Here is a 17516-nt window from a genome sequence, read left to right on the forward strand (position 1 = left end):
AGGCTCACAGCCTTCCCACTGTAGGATGGCAGCTGGGACATTGCATCCATGGCTTGTCTATACCATGAGGCAATTGGTCTTGGCAGGGGGGCTTGAACATGTAATGCCCACACTCTGCCCACCTGCTGGTACACTCCAACCTGGAAGCACCAGTGAGGCCAATTCTGGTGGTTGCTCTTAAGCCTGCCAGAGAGAGCAATCGAGAATGGCTTCTGGGAATGAGTCTGAAGCAGCCTCACTAACGTATTAGATTTGGAACATGGCAGTGGACTCAGGTAGGTGCGCTCTTGCCCCTGGGCACTGGGACCTACTGCAGCTGCAGTGCAGACAAGCCCTAGGTGGAGAGAGGTAGACAGACACCTTGGTCTGAAGTCAAGTAGAAGGCAGGGTAGATTTGCAGCTTATAGACTAACTAAAGTAAGTGTGTGATGGATGGATGGATGGATGAGGGAGCCCTAAGTGGGCAGTACTGGTGTAAAGTGAACCTCTGCTCTGGCAATCAGGCCTGTAATTACAGTGCTGTGACTTTCTTTCCCTGTCAAATCACAAGCTAATGTTTTTCTAATTGCTGCCTGGCTCTCTGCTGGCAGCCTGAGAGATGACCTAAGTCCTTCAGGTTTGTGTATACACCTGATGATACAGCATGTAATGCTTACCTGATGGCCACTTTGAAAGGTTTTGCAGTTGAGCTAGTAGGAAAGTGTTTTCATGGCAACTCCATTTGCCTCTACAAGTAGCTCTGTTAGCATGAGTTGATATCAGAGGCACTGTAAGTCCCTGGCCAGCCTCTTACAGGCCCTCGAGTTCACAGGAGTGATGGTGCAGACCCGGAGCACCCAGCTGATTTCTTTATGCTGGAGCGTCTCAGGGATTTTGCGTGTAGTTTAGCATCACTTTTACAGAAAATGTGCCTTGTTAGTCAGATATGTTGAGCCCAGGCATCATCCCACAGGGTGGGCAGGCTGGGGGTGTGCGGTGAGCTGCATCCCCAAAGGGACTTTTCAAGATGAGAGGGGAGCAGGGCAGTGTGTCGCTCATGCTGATGTGTTTTGTTGAAGCTCCTGCCAGGGTGACATGGCTCCTACTGTCCCCACACACAGGCCTTGGCCAACAGACTCACACTAGCCCAGATCCACCTGCAGAACCAGCCATGAACACCTGAAAACTTTCCCCACTGGCCCAAACCCATCTGATGCACAGGTTCCCCCTGGCAGGTGGAGGCATTTCACTTCCACACCTGTTACTGAGCCCATCTCAGGGCAGGATTTCAGAATACTCGGCACTGGGAAGAAAAGCAATGGGAACTGTCAGCCAACCTGCATCCTAGGAGCGCTGCCCTGCCTTCCCCAGATGCTGGCAAGGGAGGGGGCAGAGTGTGCTAGCTGATGGTAATGCATCCAAGTAGGGGATGCTCTACACCTTTGCTGGTATACACAACTTCCATCTTTTCTCTTGGTGTTTCTTTAGACCCGCTGCCACCCCTTAATGTGTACGTGACAAACCAGGGGCACCCTGACAGGCTGACAGCATCGTGGGGTGCAGCTGCTGGAGAACGAGATGGCTACCTGCTCACCCTGTACCATGCGGGCTCAGGTTCTGTGGCAGCCAATGCTTCTGTTGGGAGAGATGCCAACAAGTTCACCTTCTCACGCCTGGCTCCAGGGCACAAGTATTTGCTAGAGGTGGTCTCTATGGCTGGGCCGTACATGGCATCAGCAGGCAACATCAGTGACTGGACAAGTGAGTGGCGTGCTGTGCTTCACTCAGTGCCAGGGAGTGGCAGAGCATTGTGTACACGTGGTACTCGTGGTGGGAAAGCTGCAGTGCAGTGGTGTGGGGTCACCACAGGGCACAGGGGAGCGGGGAGAGGCTAGAGCTGCTCTCTGACAGCTCGTGACCTGCAGGCACTGACTCTACACTCCTTGGAGGCAGAGCCATAAAGATGGAGTCATGAATGAACGGCTTGTGTGATGCCCTGACGCACCCACCTGTAGGAAAGTGGGGAAGCTGAGGTCAGCGTCCCAGGACAGGTTTTCTGTCCTCCCTGTCTCGCACAGATGGCCATTCACCTTTAGGTACTTGGGCTGTTTGTAGCAAAGACTGTTGCACAGAAAAGGGAATCCCCCAAGCCATTACTCCTGTCCATTCAGGGGCATGGCCTTGTAGCCACAGGATGCAGCCACAGCAGCAATGAGTCTCCAGGTTCCCCTCCGGGACTCAGCTCCTTTGGGCGCTCTTGAAATTTATGATTCAGGGTGTAAACAAATGGGCTCGCCCAGGCAGAGGCAATGTGGAAAGGCAGAACAAGTGCTGCTTGCCCACAGTAGGCATTTCAGTCTGTGTAGCCCTGTGGCACCAAGGCTGCCACTGTAGACTCCTTTAAGGTGCTGGTACAAGTGGCAGAGGAGGATGGTCCCCTACATGCCAACTCCCACTGACTCCACTGGGTGCTGGAAGTGCCTGGGTGCTGGCCTCCAGCAGAAGATCACTGATTTGCAGGAAGGAGGGACCATGCCGGATCAGATCTTGGGCTCAATTAGCCAAGCCTCGTTTCCAGCAGTGCCCAGAGCAAGATCTTTCAGAGGGAGCTGTGAGACTCACCTGGGATAGTCTGTCCTCCTGATAGTCCCACTTGACATGTAATAGTTAGAGATCAGCTCAAGTTCTGGGCATGAATTTTAACATCCCTTCCAAAATCTGTGTTATGCTGAATGTTGGTAGGTCTGCCAGCCGCCACTCCCTCTTCATGCCAGAAGAGACAAAAGCTTTGTCACTTCATGATAAAAACAGCCTCAGTGCTAATGAAAAGCAGTTTAGACTTTCAGTGAATCTGTAAAGTTGTAATGATGTGATTTTATACACCCAAGCCCTTGTTTTCCACAGTAGCCTAAGGTTAGATTCCTCACCCTAGATGTTGGTTAATCTTCAAGGGCTCCTAAGGGAGTCAGGCACATAAAACTCATTAGCTGCAAACGTTCCCCCAGTATCTGGGGGAACGTTTGTTCACCAGAGCGCCCCAAGGGATGACGAGGTCAAATGGTCACAAACTACTTCAAGATCGTTTCAGGCTGGACATAAGGAAGAATTTCTTTACTGTCCGAGCCCCCAAGGTCTGGAACAGCCTGCCACCGGAGGTGGTTCAAGCGCCTTCATTGAACACCTTCAAGATGAAACTGGATGCTTATCTTGCTGGGATCCTATGACCCCAGCTGACTTCCTGCCCTTTGGGCGGGGGGCTGGACTCGATGATCTTCCGAGGTCCCTTCCAGCCCTAATGTCTATGAAATCTATGAAATCAAAGCCTGATGGAGGAATACGGTCCAGGCAGAATATTCCAGTTCTCCCACGTGCACAGTATCCACACTGGAAGGCAATGCTGGTTGCAAGTGTAGCAGGGGCTATTTGCTTATCTGTGCTGGGTTTGTTCTCACACAAGGAACCCCAGGCTCATCTCTCTCGGCAGAGACAAATGTTTCAGATGACACTTCTTAATAGGGACAATTGTTTATGGAAAATCTGGGAATATACCACCAATTAGAAAATGAATTAAGGAGACAAGTACAAAACCTCCCTGGGGCGATTCAGGATTGAGAAGAAAGAAAAAACCCTAGTGCAGCAGAAATAAAAGGGTGGATTTAAATGAAAAATAGTATGGTTGTTGCCTATCGCCCTCCTGGATTTTCTGTAGGGGGTTGGGATGTGCAGTTTGCCTGAGACCTGACTTTCTCCTCTGGCTTTTTTTTATAATGCAGCCCCCTTAGTCCCAGCGGATCTCTCTGCGGTGATTGGGGAGAATCGCACACTGCTGTCGGTGTCATGGGGACCTTCCTCCAGCCAGCAGGACTACTGCCAGCTATGGCTGCGTGAACCTGGGAACAGCACTCTCCCACGACGGCACACCCTGGCCCGGGGGCAGGTCCAGCATGTGTTCTGGGGGCTGGTCCCAGGCAGAAATTACTCAGTTTCCTTGAGCTGTGTGGCTGGGCCGTACTGGAGCAGCACAGGAGTCTTGGCAGTGCCAGTAGGTGGGTGTGGGCTTTCACGAGGCAGGAGTTTGCGGGTGCTAGAAAGTAAAGCCCATCTATGCAGAGCAGGGGCTGAAACACATGGGGATCTAGTGACTGCAGGCTCCCAATCAGCTGTCATGGGGTCAGTGATGCCGTGTTGCTTCCAGTGGAGGGATCTCCTGCTGGAAGACAGGGCAGGAGCCTGAGGAGGACTGAAGCGAACCACTACAGATCTCTTAACAAGGCAGCAGCAAAGCCCAAGATGTGGGCTATCTGTGATGGGATGTACTAGGGGTTTGTGGACCCTTGGAAACAGTCCTGCACTGGAGGTGCCCACTGAGCCAGACAGGACCTTGTGTATTGAACCAGATTACAGGACACAGTCTTCCTTGGCCTGTTTCTCCAGGGGTATGTTCTTCCTGCCCAAGTCCTGTGCAAGCTGTGCCATCCCTGGGCCAAGTAGTATGGGGCCCTGACATGCAGGCATTCAGTTCTGTGCCCCTGTCAGTGTCCTTGGTCAGCTCCGCTGTACAGCCTTGTGTCAGCCCTGGGGTACAGCACAGTTTGGGGCTGGGGTTGCCCCAACCCCTGGTGCTCTGGGGAGTTAGGAATCTGTCCCGCTTAGAGGTGTCTCTTTTTCAGAACCCAACCCGGTGAAGGACATGCAGTGTCTGCCTGACTCCAAGGCCTTCTACCTTAACTGGACCGTGCCCAGTGGAGACGTCGAGGCCTACGAGCTCATGGTAGAGAGACCATCCAGTGGAGCTCTCCAGCCTGAGATCCACATGAGCATTCCCGGGAGTGAGGCCAGTCTGGAGGGCTTGGTGCCAAACTCATCGTACCGAATCAGCCTGAGAGTGCTGGGCAGGAATGGGATGCGGAGCTGGGCCGTGACTCTTCTCTGCAACACTTCAGTGGAGGGTAGGTCTCCATCTTGCATGTGCTGTCTCCACCAGGTGTCTGCATGCCATGGAGATGGCCCAGAGCCCGCAATACAGAGCCCTTTTCCAGAGAGCAGAGAACTTTATGCTCAGATGAGGCTTTGGGACTCAGGCTTGGCATGAAGTGGGGTTGCTGCTCTGGGACAGTGTGGTGAAAGCAGTTACAAGCCCCAGGTAGGATGTATCATGCCCTAGACTATCAGTAATATGCCTGTGTTTGATGGGTTTCCCTTCCAGTCCTGCCCCCACCGGTTCTAGCAGACGTCCTCCAGTTCGAGGCTGGCTCCAGAGTTGTCATCTCCTCTGACATGTTCAGCGAGGAGAATGGCCGGATCCAGTATTACGGTGTCATCGCCACCACCAATGAGTCATGTAAGTGCATGCTTTGCCTTGGGCCCTTCACCCTGCTGCAGCTGCACTGAATCCTTTGGCACAAGGATTCACACTTCTGCTGCTCTTGTGTCCTTCACTGCAGTGCTGAGGCCCACCCAGGAGATTGTGACCACCACCTGGTATGACCATTACTATGGGCAGGAGGACTCATACCTCGCTGTGCTTATCCCCAATCCTTTCCACCCAAGCCATAGAAGCACTCCCAAAACATGGGCCGTGCCAGTGGGAACAGAGGAGTGTGGCCATTCCCGGAAGACCTGCAATGGGAAGCTGAAGGCAAATGTCCAGTACAGGTCAGTGCAGCAGAGGATTTCTCCCCTGATGGATGCTGTGGGGAGCAGGGAAAAAGAATGTCGAATTTTAGTGAGAACATGGTGAGGTGTTGGGAGGGCAGCAGGGACCTGGCCACCAGCAGCCTAAACACATCTTACCCCAAATACATCTGCCTTTTGACTGTAGACACTGCTGCTCTCTCTAACAGTGCTCTGATGATCTGGAGCCCTGAGCCAGCCCTTCTCTGTAACCACAGAGAAAAAAAACACGGGATCCTTTGACTATGAGATGAAGGAAATGAACTGAAAGTTCAACGCAAGGAGTGGATGGAGGAAGGGAGAGCAAATAACTAATTTAGGGAGCCAAACAGAGTCAGCTGATCATGGATGTAAGGCACAAAATGACCACTTAGAAGCTTATGCATCTCTGATTTAGTTAGTTGATAAGGTGAAATCTACCTTGCCTTCTTCCCATTGATTCCTAATATGCCAAGTTCCCAGGGTACCCACCTGGCAGTGTCTTAGGATGGGCTAGCAGGAAATGCACCCACAAACCCATCATCCAATTATGAAAGTGACTGCAGGGCACTTGAGGGAGGTTCATTTGTCCAGGGGTGTTTGTGAAGGACTTTGTCAGAAGCATTGCTTCGGGGAGCCCTGGGGTGCTGTGATGAGCAGAGCAAAGCTGCGTGCGCCCTTTTGGAGGATGCTTCAGATAAACAAGTATCTTAGTGGGTGATGCTGTCCTAAGGTTACCATATTTCCAGTTTCAAAAAAGAGGACTCCTGGGGGTATGTAATATGATTGGGGGGGGCAGTGATATGCCTGTTCCCTGCCTCTGCCCCTCACTCCCAGGCCACAGCTCCCACCCCCCACACACTCCTGACCCGCAGCCCCCTGCAACATCTCCCGGCTGGCCAGCCCTGGTGCCACTGGCCAGACCATGCAGCTCCCTGCTGCCCCTGAAGGGTCCTCCCACCCCCTTCCCCCAGTGGAGAGGCAAGTGTCTCCCCCGTTTCCCCTGCCCTGCTGCAGCCCCAGCACCTGGACAGCTTAGCCCAGCACCAGCAGGCACCTGTCCCCCTCACACACCCATAAGCCCTGGCCCTCCAATTCCTGCCCCCCATAGATTTACCTTCATGAAGCTGTCGGGGCTGCTCCCACCACCCTGGCTGCATACTGGCCATGTGTGTGTGTGCCCACAGATGCACATGATGCCCCCTGCCTCCAATTGCCCTCCCTCAGTTCTCCCCAGCCCCAAGCAGCTCTTTGCTAGGGTAAGCAGAAAGTGCCAGAAATTACTTTGATGCTGAGCAGAGCAAAATCCTGGACATTAGTTGGTATTTTAAAAAACCGCCTGGATGGAGATGGGAGGATCTGAAAAGGGGACATGTACAGGAAAACCTGGACACGTGGTAACCCTAGCTGTCACCTCCAAGAGAAGCGGACACAATGACAAGCATTCTGCAGTCCTGGGGACACTACAGTCGTCCTGCTCAGGGTGAGAGCATATTGCACCAGGGGGGATCCCAGCACCCTTGATAGTTATCTAAGGCCTCTTGGATTTCAGTCATGATAGAGAGGACCAAGAACAATGTCAGCCTTGGAGACTAAACTCCCCTTTCACTCCTATTGGTGACCAAAACAGACAAAACTAATTGGGAGCTGAATCTGGTGAGGATGTGCTGGAGCCTGTTCTAGAAATCAGGGCTCTGGTTCTGTCTGGTCATAGTGGAGGCACAAGGGTGACATAATATGTGTGTGTCCATGTTTGTCGGCGGCTGTGCTGGCTCTGGCTGAAGCTATACGAAGGTCTTTAGAGCACACATCTATTTTTCTGAGCCTCCTCGTAAGACAGTAAAGAGGCACAAACCAAAGTGAGATACAAAAGGCACAAACCAAAGTGAGATCTCCCCTGGAGTCCAGAGTGGGCATTTTCAAATTGTTCCATTTGTTGGACATTGTTTTTTATGGTGGGGGATCATACATTTTCATTTCAAAATAATGGGTTCCCCTACTATCTGACTGTTTTTTTAACTTATACCACTTGGCTACCAGGTTTGTAAATGTGATTTTTCAAAAAGAAAGTGACACTTTAACTTTTAAAAGTGGGCAGTTCAAAATGGGTTTTTTCTGCCCGTGCTTTCTCATATTTTCTTACTGTTCTCTCACCTGGAAATACTTGAAGAGGATAGAGAAGTGTAATACATGACCCTTTCCCGCATCCTCAAAATTCCCTGTAGGAAAAACAGAATTTCTCAATAGGAAAATGTCAAAGCAGGATTTTTCTGGTGGGGAAAGAAGCAAAACTTTCCAGGTAGCTTTGGCCCTCTGTTCCCTCTCACAGTGAGCTGTGCTGCCTTTCCAGCTCTTTTCTCCCCCGCTGATTTCGAAGCCACTTTGTTATTGCCGATTTCTATGTCCAGATGCCATCTTCTTTTTGCTTGGTGATGGTGGTCACGCCAAGCCTACTCCCAGCATGTGGCTGGAACTAACTCTTGCGCTTTGTTTTGCTGTAGATTCAGCATTGCTGCTTTCACCAAATATGACCAGTTAGACCCTGCCGTGTCATTCACATCATTTTCAGGTAAGGCAGTGTCTGTGTTCTTCATTCATGGCTCCATCTGCCACTTGGCCTGCTCCATCAGTACCTTTGCTAACTCACCTGGTTATCTCTCTCATTTGAGTTTCATAACTGCTACCTAGGGTCAGGGCAGGGAGGCTCAGCGAAGACCCTCTTGATTTTAGCTGATGTTTGGTGACCCCAGTTTCTGGTGATCCTGGGCAGGAACCTGGGGTGGGCAAGTCTTGCGGGGAAGGCTCCCCGCACGGAGTTAGAAGCCAAGGTTATGTGCAAAGCACACAGGGACTCCGGCAATGCAGTCCCACAGGGTAACAGAGGACTCTGGTCTTGGTCTTCAGCTGCTGGTGCAGATGCAACTCCTTTTCCAATCCCAATTGTGGCTGGAGTCATCACAGGTTTTCTCCTGACGCTCACAGCAATCTTTGGATTGGTCTACTGGAAGCGAGCACAAGCCAAAAGGTAAGGGAGTGAGAATGGGAGGGCGACTTGGTACAGTAGCCTTCTTGAAAGCCAAGCCCATGCAATGGGGGGAAGACCTGCTGCTGAACTGTGAAAGGAGTCTATAAAATGGGGTGCTATGGAGTTAGTGGAGATGCTCGCTGGGAGGGAAAGGCCGGGTACAGAATAGCCAGCTCCAGCTCTGCTTAATCCATAGACATTTACAAATTCACAGAGGAATCTTTTTAAGTGTGTGGGAGCTACACTCTGCTCACAAGAGACCCCTGAGCTGGAAGAGGGAACAAGACACAATGGACATTTATAGATGTGCTCTGGGAGGTGAGGCAGGGAGGGCGCTTTCATTAGAGTGGCTCCAAGAGCCTCTCTAATTAAAGTGCCCAGAGCATCATGTGTATCAGCGTCCCCACACTGAAAAATGGCGGTGGGAGCGCTTTAACTAAAGCTCGTCGAACGAGCTTTAGTTAAAGCGCCCCCCATGGCCATTTTTCAGCATGGGAATGCTGATATATGTGATGCTAGAGTCTGCTGGAGCGCAGTAATTACCACGCTGCAGCAGGTTCGATTAATCAAGTCTGCTTTGACACGTTATAATTACAATGCATCAGAGCAGCCTCTCTGCACATGTATAGGTACCCAATATGCCTGGGCTCAGCCTGCATTGCTGGAGGAAAAAGTAACATTAGCCATGTTTTCTTTTCAGAAACAAGAAGAGTAACTTACCCCAAGAAATGTCAACTTACAGCTTGAGGTAAATGGTGCTACTCTCGCACACAAATACTGTCTGTCAGAGAGGGGGCATGCTTTATTATCTCTTTAGTGTCCCAGGTCCTGGATCACTCGGTTCAGCCCCACACTTCCATGCCTGCACTATGCTAGGCCTCCAGGCTGCAAAGTCCAAGCTTCAGCCAACCACATCCTTTAAGTAAATTTTTAAAGTGCCTGCAGCTTCTCTGCTGCTCATCTGCTTAAGCTTTCGTTGTCTAAATCGGTTCCGAGTCACTGCTCTCTGTAGATTGCCACAGTAGGATGTCAGGCCTCCTTGTAACGTTCATCACCTTGAGATGCCTCCAGCAGATATATCTCAGTATGCCCCAATGGAGTGAAGCTAGTCTCCAGCACAGAGATATCAGCTTGGGATAAAAGGAGAAGCCCATTAGTTTTCCTTCTAGGCAGATTGCAGCACTCCTACTTTCAGGTCTGCAAGCTAGGGGTCCAAGCTTCAGCCAGGAGACCATTATGACAGGAGGTGAAGAAGTGTACGGCCACCCTCTGTGGTGATTATGTGAGTTTGTAACCATCCCAGAACAAAATGGCACAGGAGGTCAAAGTACTGCATGACACAATGGTGGGTGCTCTCCTTGGCCTCCTGATAATGAGCCTGACTGGGCAGCCTGTCCCTAAAGGAAGGGAACTGACACTGCATATCTCTTATCAGCAATAGCATGTTTTCCTATGGGTCTTACTTCCTGCAGAAATGTGCATCGGCCAGTCCCCATACAGAGCTTCAAACAGTATTACGAGATGAAGACAGCAAATGCCAACAATGCTTTCTTCCAGGAGTTTGAGGTGAGCGTTCCTTAAGAGGGGAGAGTCTAGGGCTGAGGTTTCACCTCTCCTCTAGATGGCTGGTTCAAATCCAAATGCAGCCCACCCAGGTCTGTCATAACCAATTGATGCTATTAGCTGTGTGGCTTTTTGCATAGCCTGTGGAAATGAATTGTAGGTTCCCAGTCCAATTCATAGTGGATTGGCAACCTAGCAGACACCTGTCTGCATCATTTGGCCATCTGGACAGAGGTCAAAGACTGAACAGGTCATGCCAACCAAATGGACTGCTCTTTTGTCCCTAAAAGTGGTGTCTCCAGGTCAGGTTGAAGTACACCTTAGGAAGAGCACAGGGAGCTAGTTCTGGCATTGTCTGTGCACGCCTGCTCTGATAATGAACAGAGGATTTCTAGCCCTGTATCTTATGATGAAAACTAAGGGTGAGTGAGCTTCAGGTGTTGCTGTACTGATGAGCCCCTTGAACAGGGGTTCAAGACTAGCCTCCATAAAGTTTACAGTATTATACTGGGGCTAATTGGCAGGGCTGGAAGTTCAGGCTTCAAGAGTTTTCAGCCAAAATGAGCTCATTGTAATTGTTTCACCACCAGGCCTTGAAAACTGCCTGAGTTCTCAAGGCCCTGAGCTGAGGGTGTGAAAATTGCTTATCATTGGCCAACTTTGCTGCCAGTGAAAGGTTTATCACTGACATCCATGGGATCTGACTAACGTCACCAATGATCACTTTGGGAAGTCCTGCCCAGGGTGTCTAGACTCTATCCAGGACACCGATCCCCCTTTAAGCCAGTCCGATAGTAGAGCAGTAGACACAGGAGGAAAACAATTCCCCTGGCTGTAAACAGCGATGAAAGAAAAGCTGATCAGAAATTGGGTGCTTAGACGTTCTGGTAATGGGAACCAGATAAGTGCCTATACCAGACATACCTCATTCATTCTTTCCAACTATTTAGTTGGTCTAATAAAAGATATCACAACTACCCAAAGAACCTTGCCTGCCTGTGTCCTTAGACCAACACAGCTACAACCAACAACCCTCATTCATTCTCTGGCATTTGATGGCAAAACAGAACAAAAGTAAAAAGGGATTTTTCCATGTTTCTTCCACTTTTAAAATCTTGTTTCAGCTTTTTCAACTAGGGAAAATGGTTGTGTGTTGGGGGAAGGGATAATAAAGCAGAAAGAAGCTGGGATTTGACATTCATTCCAACCCAGACCCTTCTCAAAAGGCTGAAAAATTCAGGATTTTTCTTCCAAAAGTACTTGAACTACAGGAAGGCCATAAACTCCAGGAAGGCCGATTTAGACTGGATATAAGAAAAAAGTTATTTACGGTGTGCATGTCCAGGGTCTGAAACAAACTCCTCCCAGAGGTAGTGCAAGCACCTACTCTGGATTCCTTCAAAAAACAGGTTTATGTATTTCTTGCTGGGATCACTTGATCCCAGCTGACTTTCCGCCTATGGTGTGGGGGCTGGACAGACCCAATGATCTATCAAGGTCCCTTCCAACCTCTAATGTCTATGAAATCTATTAAATGATTTTTATTTTTTTTTAAAACAAAAGGTGTTGCTGGAAAATGCATTTGAAAAGTGCTGATCACCTGGGAATGGGACACCTTGGGGGCTGGTCTGAAATAGAGCAGTTCTGCATTCACTGGGCACAATCGCACATTAGAAGCTATGAGGAGAGGGCATGGCAGGAAAAAGACTAACAGGCAGGGCTAGGGATGCAGCAGCATGAAACCAGTGGTGTCTATGTATCCCCTGCCCTCCTAGTATTTTCTTCTCCTGCTCCAACCCTGACCCCCAATCTCCCTTGCAAGTCACACGTCACACTTGTGCATGTAATCACTTGCTTCCTGGAGGTCAGATCCGGCCCCAGGAGTCCAGTCTTCTCTGTTCCATGGAGTTCCCTTTGCACCGTTAGCAAGCTGTGCTTACAGGGGAGCTTGTTGGAGGGCCCCCGCCATCCCCCTCTCCCAGAGAGGCATCACTCCAGTTGACAACCGTTTCCCCTTGTGTCCTGCAGGAGCTGAAGGAAGTCGGGAAGGAGCAGCCTAAAGTGGAGGCAGAACTTCCTGCCAATGTCTCCAAGAACAGACACCCCCATGTCCTGCCCTGTAAGTGCAGAGCCCCAGCCCCATCATCTCCCAGCCTTGGCATTCTCCCTCCCTGCTTCCCCCTTCTCCAAGTCCCCTGCCTCTAGCAGGTGCGTGTTGGGAGGTCTCACATGTAGGAGGGTGCACAGTACTCAGTTCCTCTCTTGGGTCTCTCCCTGGGGATCTCACACTTAGCACCCCCATTCCATCTAGCCTGCCAGCCATGGGACATACACCTCTTTCACAAGGCTGCAGAGCAGAGCTCAGGTACAGCCACCTCTTCCCACTACATTTACCTGTCTGGTCCCCAGCCACCAGGTGAGCCCTGCTCTGGGCTTGGATCCTGCTTAGCTTGTGCCCTCCTAAGGGGGTAGTACAGACAGACCTAGCTCTCTCAGGCTCTCTTGAGTCTCAGGCACACCCTAGCCCAGCTCCATGCCCATGGGAGGCAGTTGAGGGCTATCTCCATGCTATTCACAGGGCAGCCAACACACAAATACTAAGATGATACAGTCAGGAATGGCTGTAGTGTGAAGTGTGAGAGCCCTGTGGATAGAGCACTGGATGGGAATTACAGACATTGGGCATCCCTCCAGGCTCGCTATGAGTCACCTGCCTCTTAAAAGGTATGACAGCCCCTTCTCAGTATCCCGTCCCCAACAGCTCACGGAGCAGCACTGACCTCACAGCAGGCACCTCCCCGCACAGCAGGGAGCCGACTGGGTGTGTGAGAGTGCCACAGAGACCGTGACAGGAAGGAAAGGGGCAAAGCCATATAGGACCCTGGCCTGAACCAGCTCTGCTGTGATGTGGGGATTTCTTCTTCAAACTGTTGATGTGCTTGGAAGGATGGGGCAATGCACATGGTAGGGTGGCCTCAGTCCTAACCAGCAGGTCTAGTAGACCCTGCCTGGTAGAAAGGCACAGCTTGACCTACTGAATGACTGCCACGGGCAAATCATGCCCTAGGAAGAGCACATGCTGCATTTGTCTTTCCTCCCCTGATGGATAGGGGTCTGTCTCAGAGACTCAGGGATGTGCTAGAGGAGGGTGATGGCTGTTTGGTTTCTTGCAGATGACCACTCAAGAGTCAGGCTGAGCCAGCTGGATGGGGAACCCCACTCTGACTACATCAATGCCAACTTTGTCCCTGTGAGTGCCCCCTTGCTTCTGTTGTCTTCCCACTGCAGCCTCTGCTGGGCGACCTCTTTCACAAGGGGGTAGTTGGCATGAACAGAGAGCCTATAACCAGCCATGGGTCACAGAGGTCTCAGCTAGATGTGACTGGCAGGCCATGGACGCCAGGGTAGGTTGGAATTGGAAGGGAGGAGGGATGCTAGAGTAGCTGGGAGTGCATTGGCCGCAGTGTTGTGGTGGAGCTGCAGGGTGGGTACTAAAAAGTCAAGAGGGTGTGCGTGTGTGTGCGTGTGTGTGCGCATATGTGCTTCTGGGAAGGGAAGCTCTGACAACTGCTGCTCTGTTTTCTCTTTTGAGGATGATCTCTCTCAGCCTCTCTAGATTTCCTGCCCAATCTGTCTGTCTGCTCTATCTCCTTCTAATCTGTGCGGCTGCACTTCAATGATCTGCAACCCATTCCCATATCCCCCACCCAGGGGATTTACCCAGGTAACTGCCAATGGGCAACTTGCATGCATGCATGCATGCGCACATGTGTGTGTGTGTACGTGTGTGTGTGTATTTGCATTGCATCTGCGTATTCAAGGCAGTAAATATTGACACATAGGATTTGCACATGGGATCAGACCAAGGGCCATGCAGCCCCATTGCCCATCTTCATCACTCAATACAACTCCACCATCAGCACCAGATGCTTCAGAGGAAGGTAGAAGAGCCCTTTAGTCTTGACCTTCCTAAAGGCCAACTGTAGGAATGAAAAGTTGCCAAAGACAAGTCCCTCTTTTGTGCCAGATGATGTATTCAGCATGTGGGGGAACCCCCTCTTTCAGTGCATCGTGTAATAGCTGTCCATTGGACTCCTCTGCCCAGGGAGCATGTCCAAGCTGGCAAGAGTGCTGAGATTAGTGGACATCTCCCCTTCCCAGGAAGGACTTGGGTCACCTAGTCAGTTCTGCTTTTGGGACCTAGCTACTTCTGGGAAGTGATAACTCCTCTGTTCTGGTCTTTGTCACAGGGCTACACCTCCCAACAGGAGTTTATTGTCACCCAGGGACCTCTGAAGAAAACCATCGAGGACTTCTGGAGGATGGTCTGGGAGCATAATGTCTGTAACATTGTCATGCTGACAGTGGGCATGGAGAATGGGCGGGTAGGTCTGGCATGTCCTGTGGGTCTTGCATCCCAAGTGCTCAGAGACACCTTCACAGAACCACTATCCAACTCCTAGTCATGTCCAAGCAGCTGTGCTGAGCTCTAGTGTGTACCCTGTAGGTCACTGATAGGGCTGGGCCCAGGACTGAAATAACAGCAGCAGGGAACTGTACAGGCAATATGCACCACCCCACAGTTTTTCTTAAGTGCCATTGTCCTAATTGCCAGCTGACAGTGATAACTCATCTCCAACCACAAGGTGCATGGGGCCTGGCAAACGCTCCTGTCCTTCTGGGAGGGGGAACTGCACAAGATTTTTTTTACAGAAGAGAAAGCTCTGGGACAAGGAGATGGGAATGGGCCAAAGGCACACAGTAGGGCCCTATGTAATGTGACTACTGGTTCACAACCACTGGTCTGTGTTTCCCCTATGTGCTCTTGGATTCTGTTCCCCCACAAGATGAGATGTGACCCAGGACCCAGATCAGAGCTGGCGTGCTCAGCTCTGGGGCCTTAGCTTGGCTCCTCTCCCCAGCAAATGTGTGGTGATTTCCCTGCCGGTGCTGGTGTCCCCATGACCACATGCTGCTGCCCTCTAGGTGCTGTGTGATCACTACTGGCCTTCGGAATCTGCTCCCGTCTCCTACAGGCAGATCCGCGTCCACCTGCTGACCCAGAGCAGCTCTGATGAGTGGACCATGCGTGAGTTCAAACTCTGGCATGTGAGTAGATACCTGAGAAAAGCCCCGTCCTGTTGTGGGTGACGAGGTTGGAGTGCTGTGGGGGGTGAGCCTGGCAGACTGATGTTGCTTGGATGTTTGCTTGCGGGTGCGCTTTGGATGTGGGCATGTCCCCGGGTTGGCAGGGTATCCCTGCACCTCTGGGCAGCTGGATTCAAGGCAAGTTTAGTCCACCACTGGAATGAATTGTCCCGACTTACACTCCTCTGGAGGATTGTCAATAATAATGGTGCTAGCAGGGAACGTGGCTTTTCATCCTCTTTCATTAGTCACTGCCAGTCTACCTCTCCCACCTTTTATTGCTTCACTTCCCCTGCCATCACTTTTCCTCTGCTCCCAGGGTGGTTTGCTTCTAAACCACAGCAAAGACGATATGCACCGAAGTGCAGGCAAAGACAAGCTGGCTCCCTCCCTCCACCTACTGGGATCCACAGGTGTGGTCCAGTTTAAAGATCAACAGCCTCCTGGGAGGTCTCCTAGATAAGGGCTAACCAAGCAGGATGGTGGCATGGATCTTTCTAAATGCTGGAAAACAGTTTCTGCCCCAGGAGGAATCCAGTGGGAGCTTCACTGGATATTCATGGGTTTCAGAAACTCCAGACATCCATTTCCCATGTACCTAATCCCTGCCGGCCTGGCCCGGCCTGTGCTGCCAGTTCTTTGCTACCTGCACGCTAACGAAAAGTCATTGTCTGTGACAGGAGGGCCTGAAGGTGGAGAGACATGTGACCCACCTACACTACACAGCTTGGCGTGACCATGGCATTCACAACTTCCATAATTGCCTTCAGGGAGCTGGTGCGAGAACACATCCAGACTGCAAAGGATTCTGGCCCAACACTGGTGCACTGCAGGTAAGGCCCAGACTGCATCGGCTTGTTGAGATGGAGTTGGTGATAAATGTGGGGGAAGGAAGGTTGCCTACACTAAGAGAAAAAGTAGGGGATTGGGCTTCACCTTGTATGTGAGAATGGTGTAGGAACTAACCTCACAGGCAGGAGCCTGGCGTCAGGGCTGGAGCAGAAGATGGCTCTGAGGTGGGGCTGGTGAATATGAGCAGTGTGCCTATGAGCACTATTCCCCCCAAGGCTGGAGAACACAGAGGTACTTTTGCACCCTTCTGGGACAACTGAGGACTGCCCCTCAACCTCACATCCCTCAGGGCTCTTCTAGGGCAGGGGACTCCACTGGAGATTTGGCCACTGGAGATAAAGGCCATCTCTTTGCGGTGTCCATACATCGCCAAACCTTGCCCTCTGGTCTGCAGGGATCCCTGCCACCTGCAATGGGGAGCAGAGTCTTGGGGACTCTGGATGGTTGGTGACAGTGTAGCAGAAAGTCCCCTTTTCCTCTTGCCTGCATTTGCCCTCTTTGGATATGTTTCTCTTTTTCTACCTTTTCTTCCTTCCTCTCTCTTTCACTTTAAGATAAGGAATTGTGTTTTAAAATTTGTATGTGTGCATTTTGTATCTCCCCTTGTAGTTTGGTATTTTTATCTATTTGTGTGCCATGGCATTTGTAGCTTATATTTTATACTCTCCTCCTTTTCAACTTTCAACTAAATGTGTTTAGTTGCATAAGTAAGTTATACATTGTAACAATGTTAATAAGGGCAGGAATCAAACTGCCCTTCCCTGTATCAGGCTGGCCCCTGAAAGAGAGAGTGAATCAGTGATTGAATGTGTAACACTGTAGCAGCAGACAGCAATTAACACCTGGGACATTGCAGATCAACCAAGGGAAGAATTCAATAGAAGACAATGCAGCTACCGGGACATCTCTAAACCTCACTGATCAAGGTCTAGAAGCCCTGGCCTGAGTTAATCAACGCCGGGGACCAACTTTGGGGCTGAATATCTCCAGATCACTCCCAGAGCCCTATTCAAAATTCATCAACGGACTCCCAAACCTACACATACATGCGGACGACCCCTGGGGCTGACAGATGCCGTCCAGTAGCCACCGAGGGGAGGAAGTCCCACGAGGGGCAATGACCCCTGGATTGGGCAAACCTGAAAACTGGGGAGTCACCAAAGTCTGCCAAGGACAGATAAAAGGCAGTGAAAAGTGACCCTCAGTGGCGCCCTTTTGATCTCCAACTTGACCAAACCTGTCCAGCCAGAAGGACCAGCCGACGACCCCCTTCTGGAGGATAACACCACGCTGAAAG

At 50.9% G+C, this 17516-nt stretch overlaps 1 protein-coding gene across 1 annotated transcript in view; it reads left to right on the plus strand.

Annotated features, from left to right (window-relative positions):
- The window catches only part of LOC102370413 (receptor-type tyrosine-protein phosphatase V-like), a 72376-nt gene that overhangs the window by 41514 nt on the left and 13346 nt on the right, over window positions 1-17516 (plus strand). Inside the window, 15 exon segments of the mRNA XM_014522728.2 lie at window positions 1468-1740; window positions 3753-4025; window positions 4650-4928; window positions 5186-5320; window positions 5424-5634; window positions 8133-8200; window positions 8536-8656; window positions 9357-9404; window positions 10129-10222; window positions 12248-12338; window positions 13393-13469; window positions 14470-14604; window positions 15206-15328; window positions 16048-16112; window positions 16114-16200. Of these exon segments, the coding sequence (XP_014378214.2) occupies window positions 1468-1740; window positions 3753-4025; window positions 4650-4928; window positions 5186-5320; window positions 5424-5634; window positions 8133-8200; window positions 8536-8656; window positions 9357-9404; window positions 10129-10222; window positions 12248-12338; window positions 13393-13469; window positions 14470-14604; window positions 15206-15328; window positions 16048-16112; window positions 16114-16200 (2080 nt within the window).

This window comes from Alligator sinensis, unplaced genomic scaffold, assembly GCF_000455745.1.
Source record: "Alligator sinensis unplaced genomic scaffold, ASM45574v1 scaffold766_1, whole genome shotgun sequence".
NCBI lineage: Eukaryota > Metazoa > Chordata > Crocodylia > Alligatoridae > Alligator > Alligator sinensis.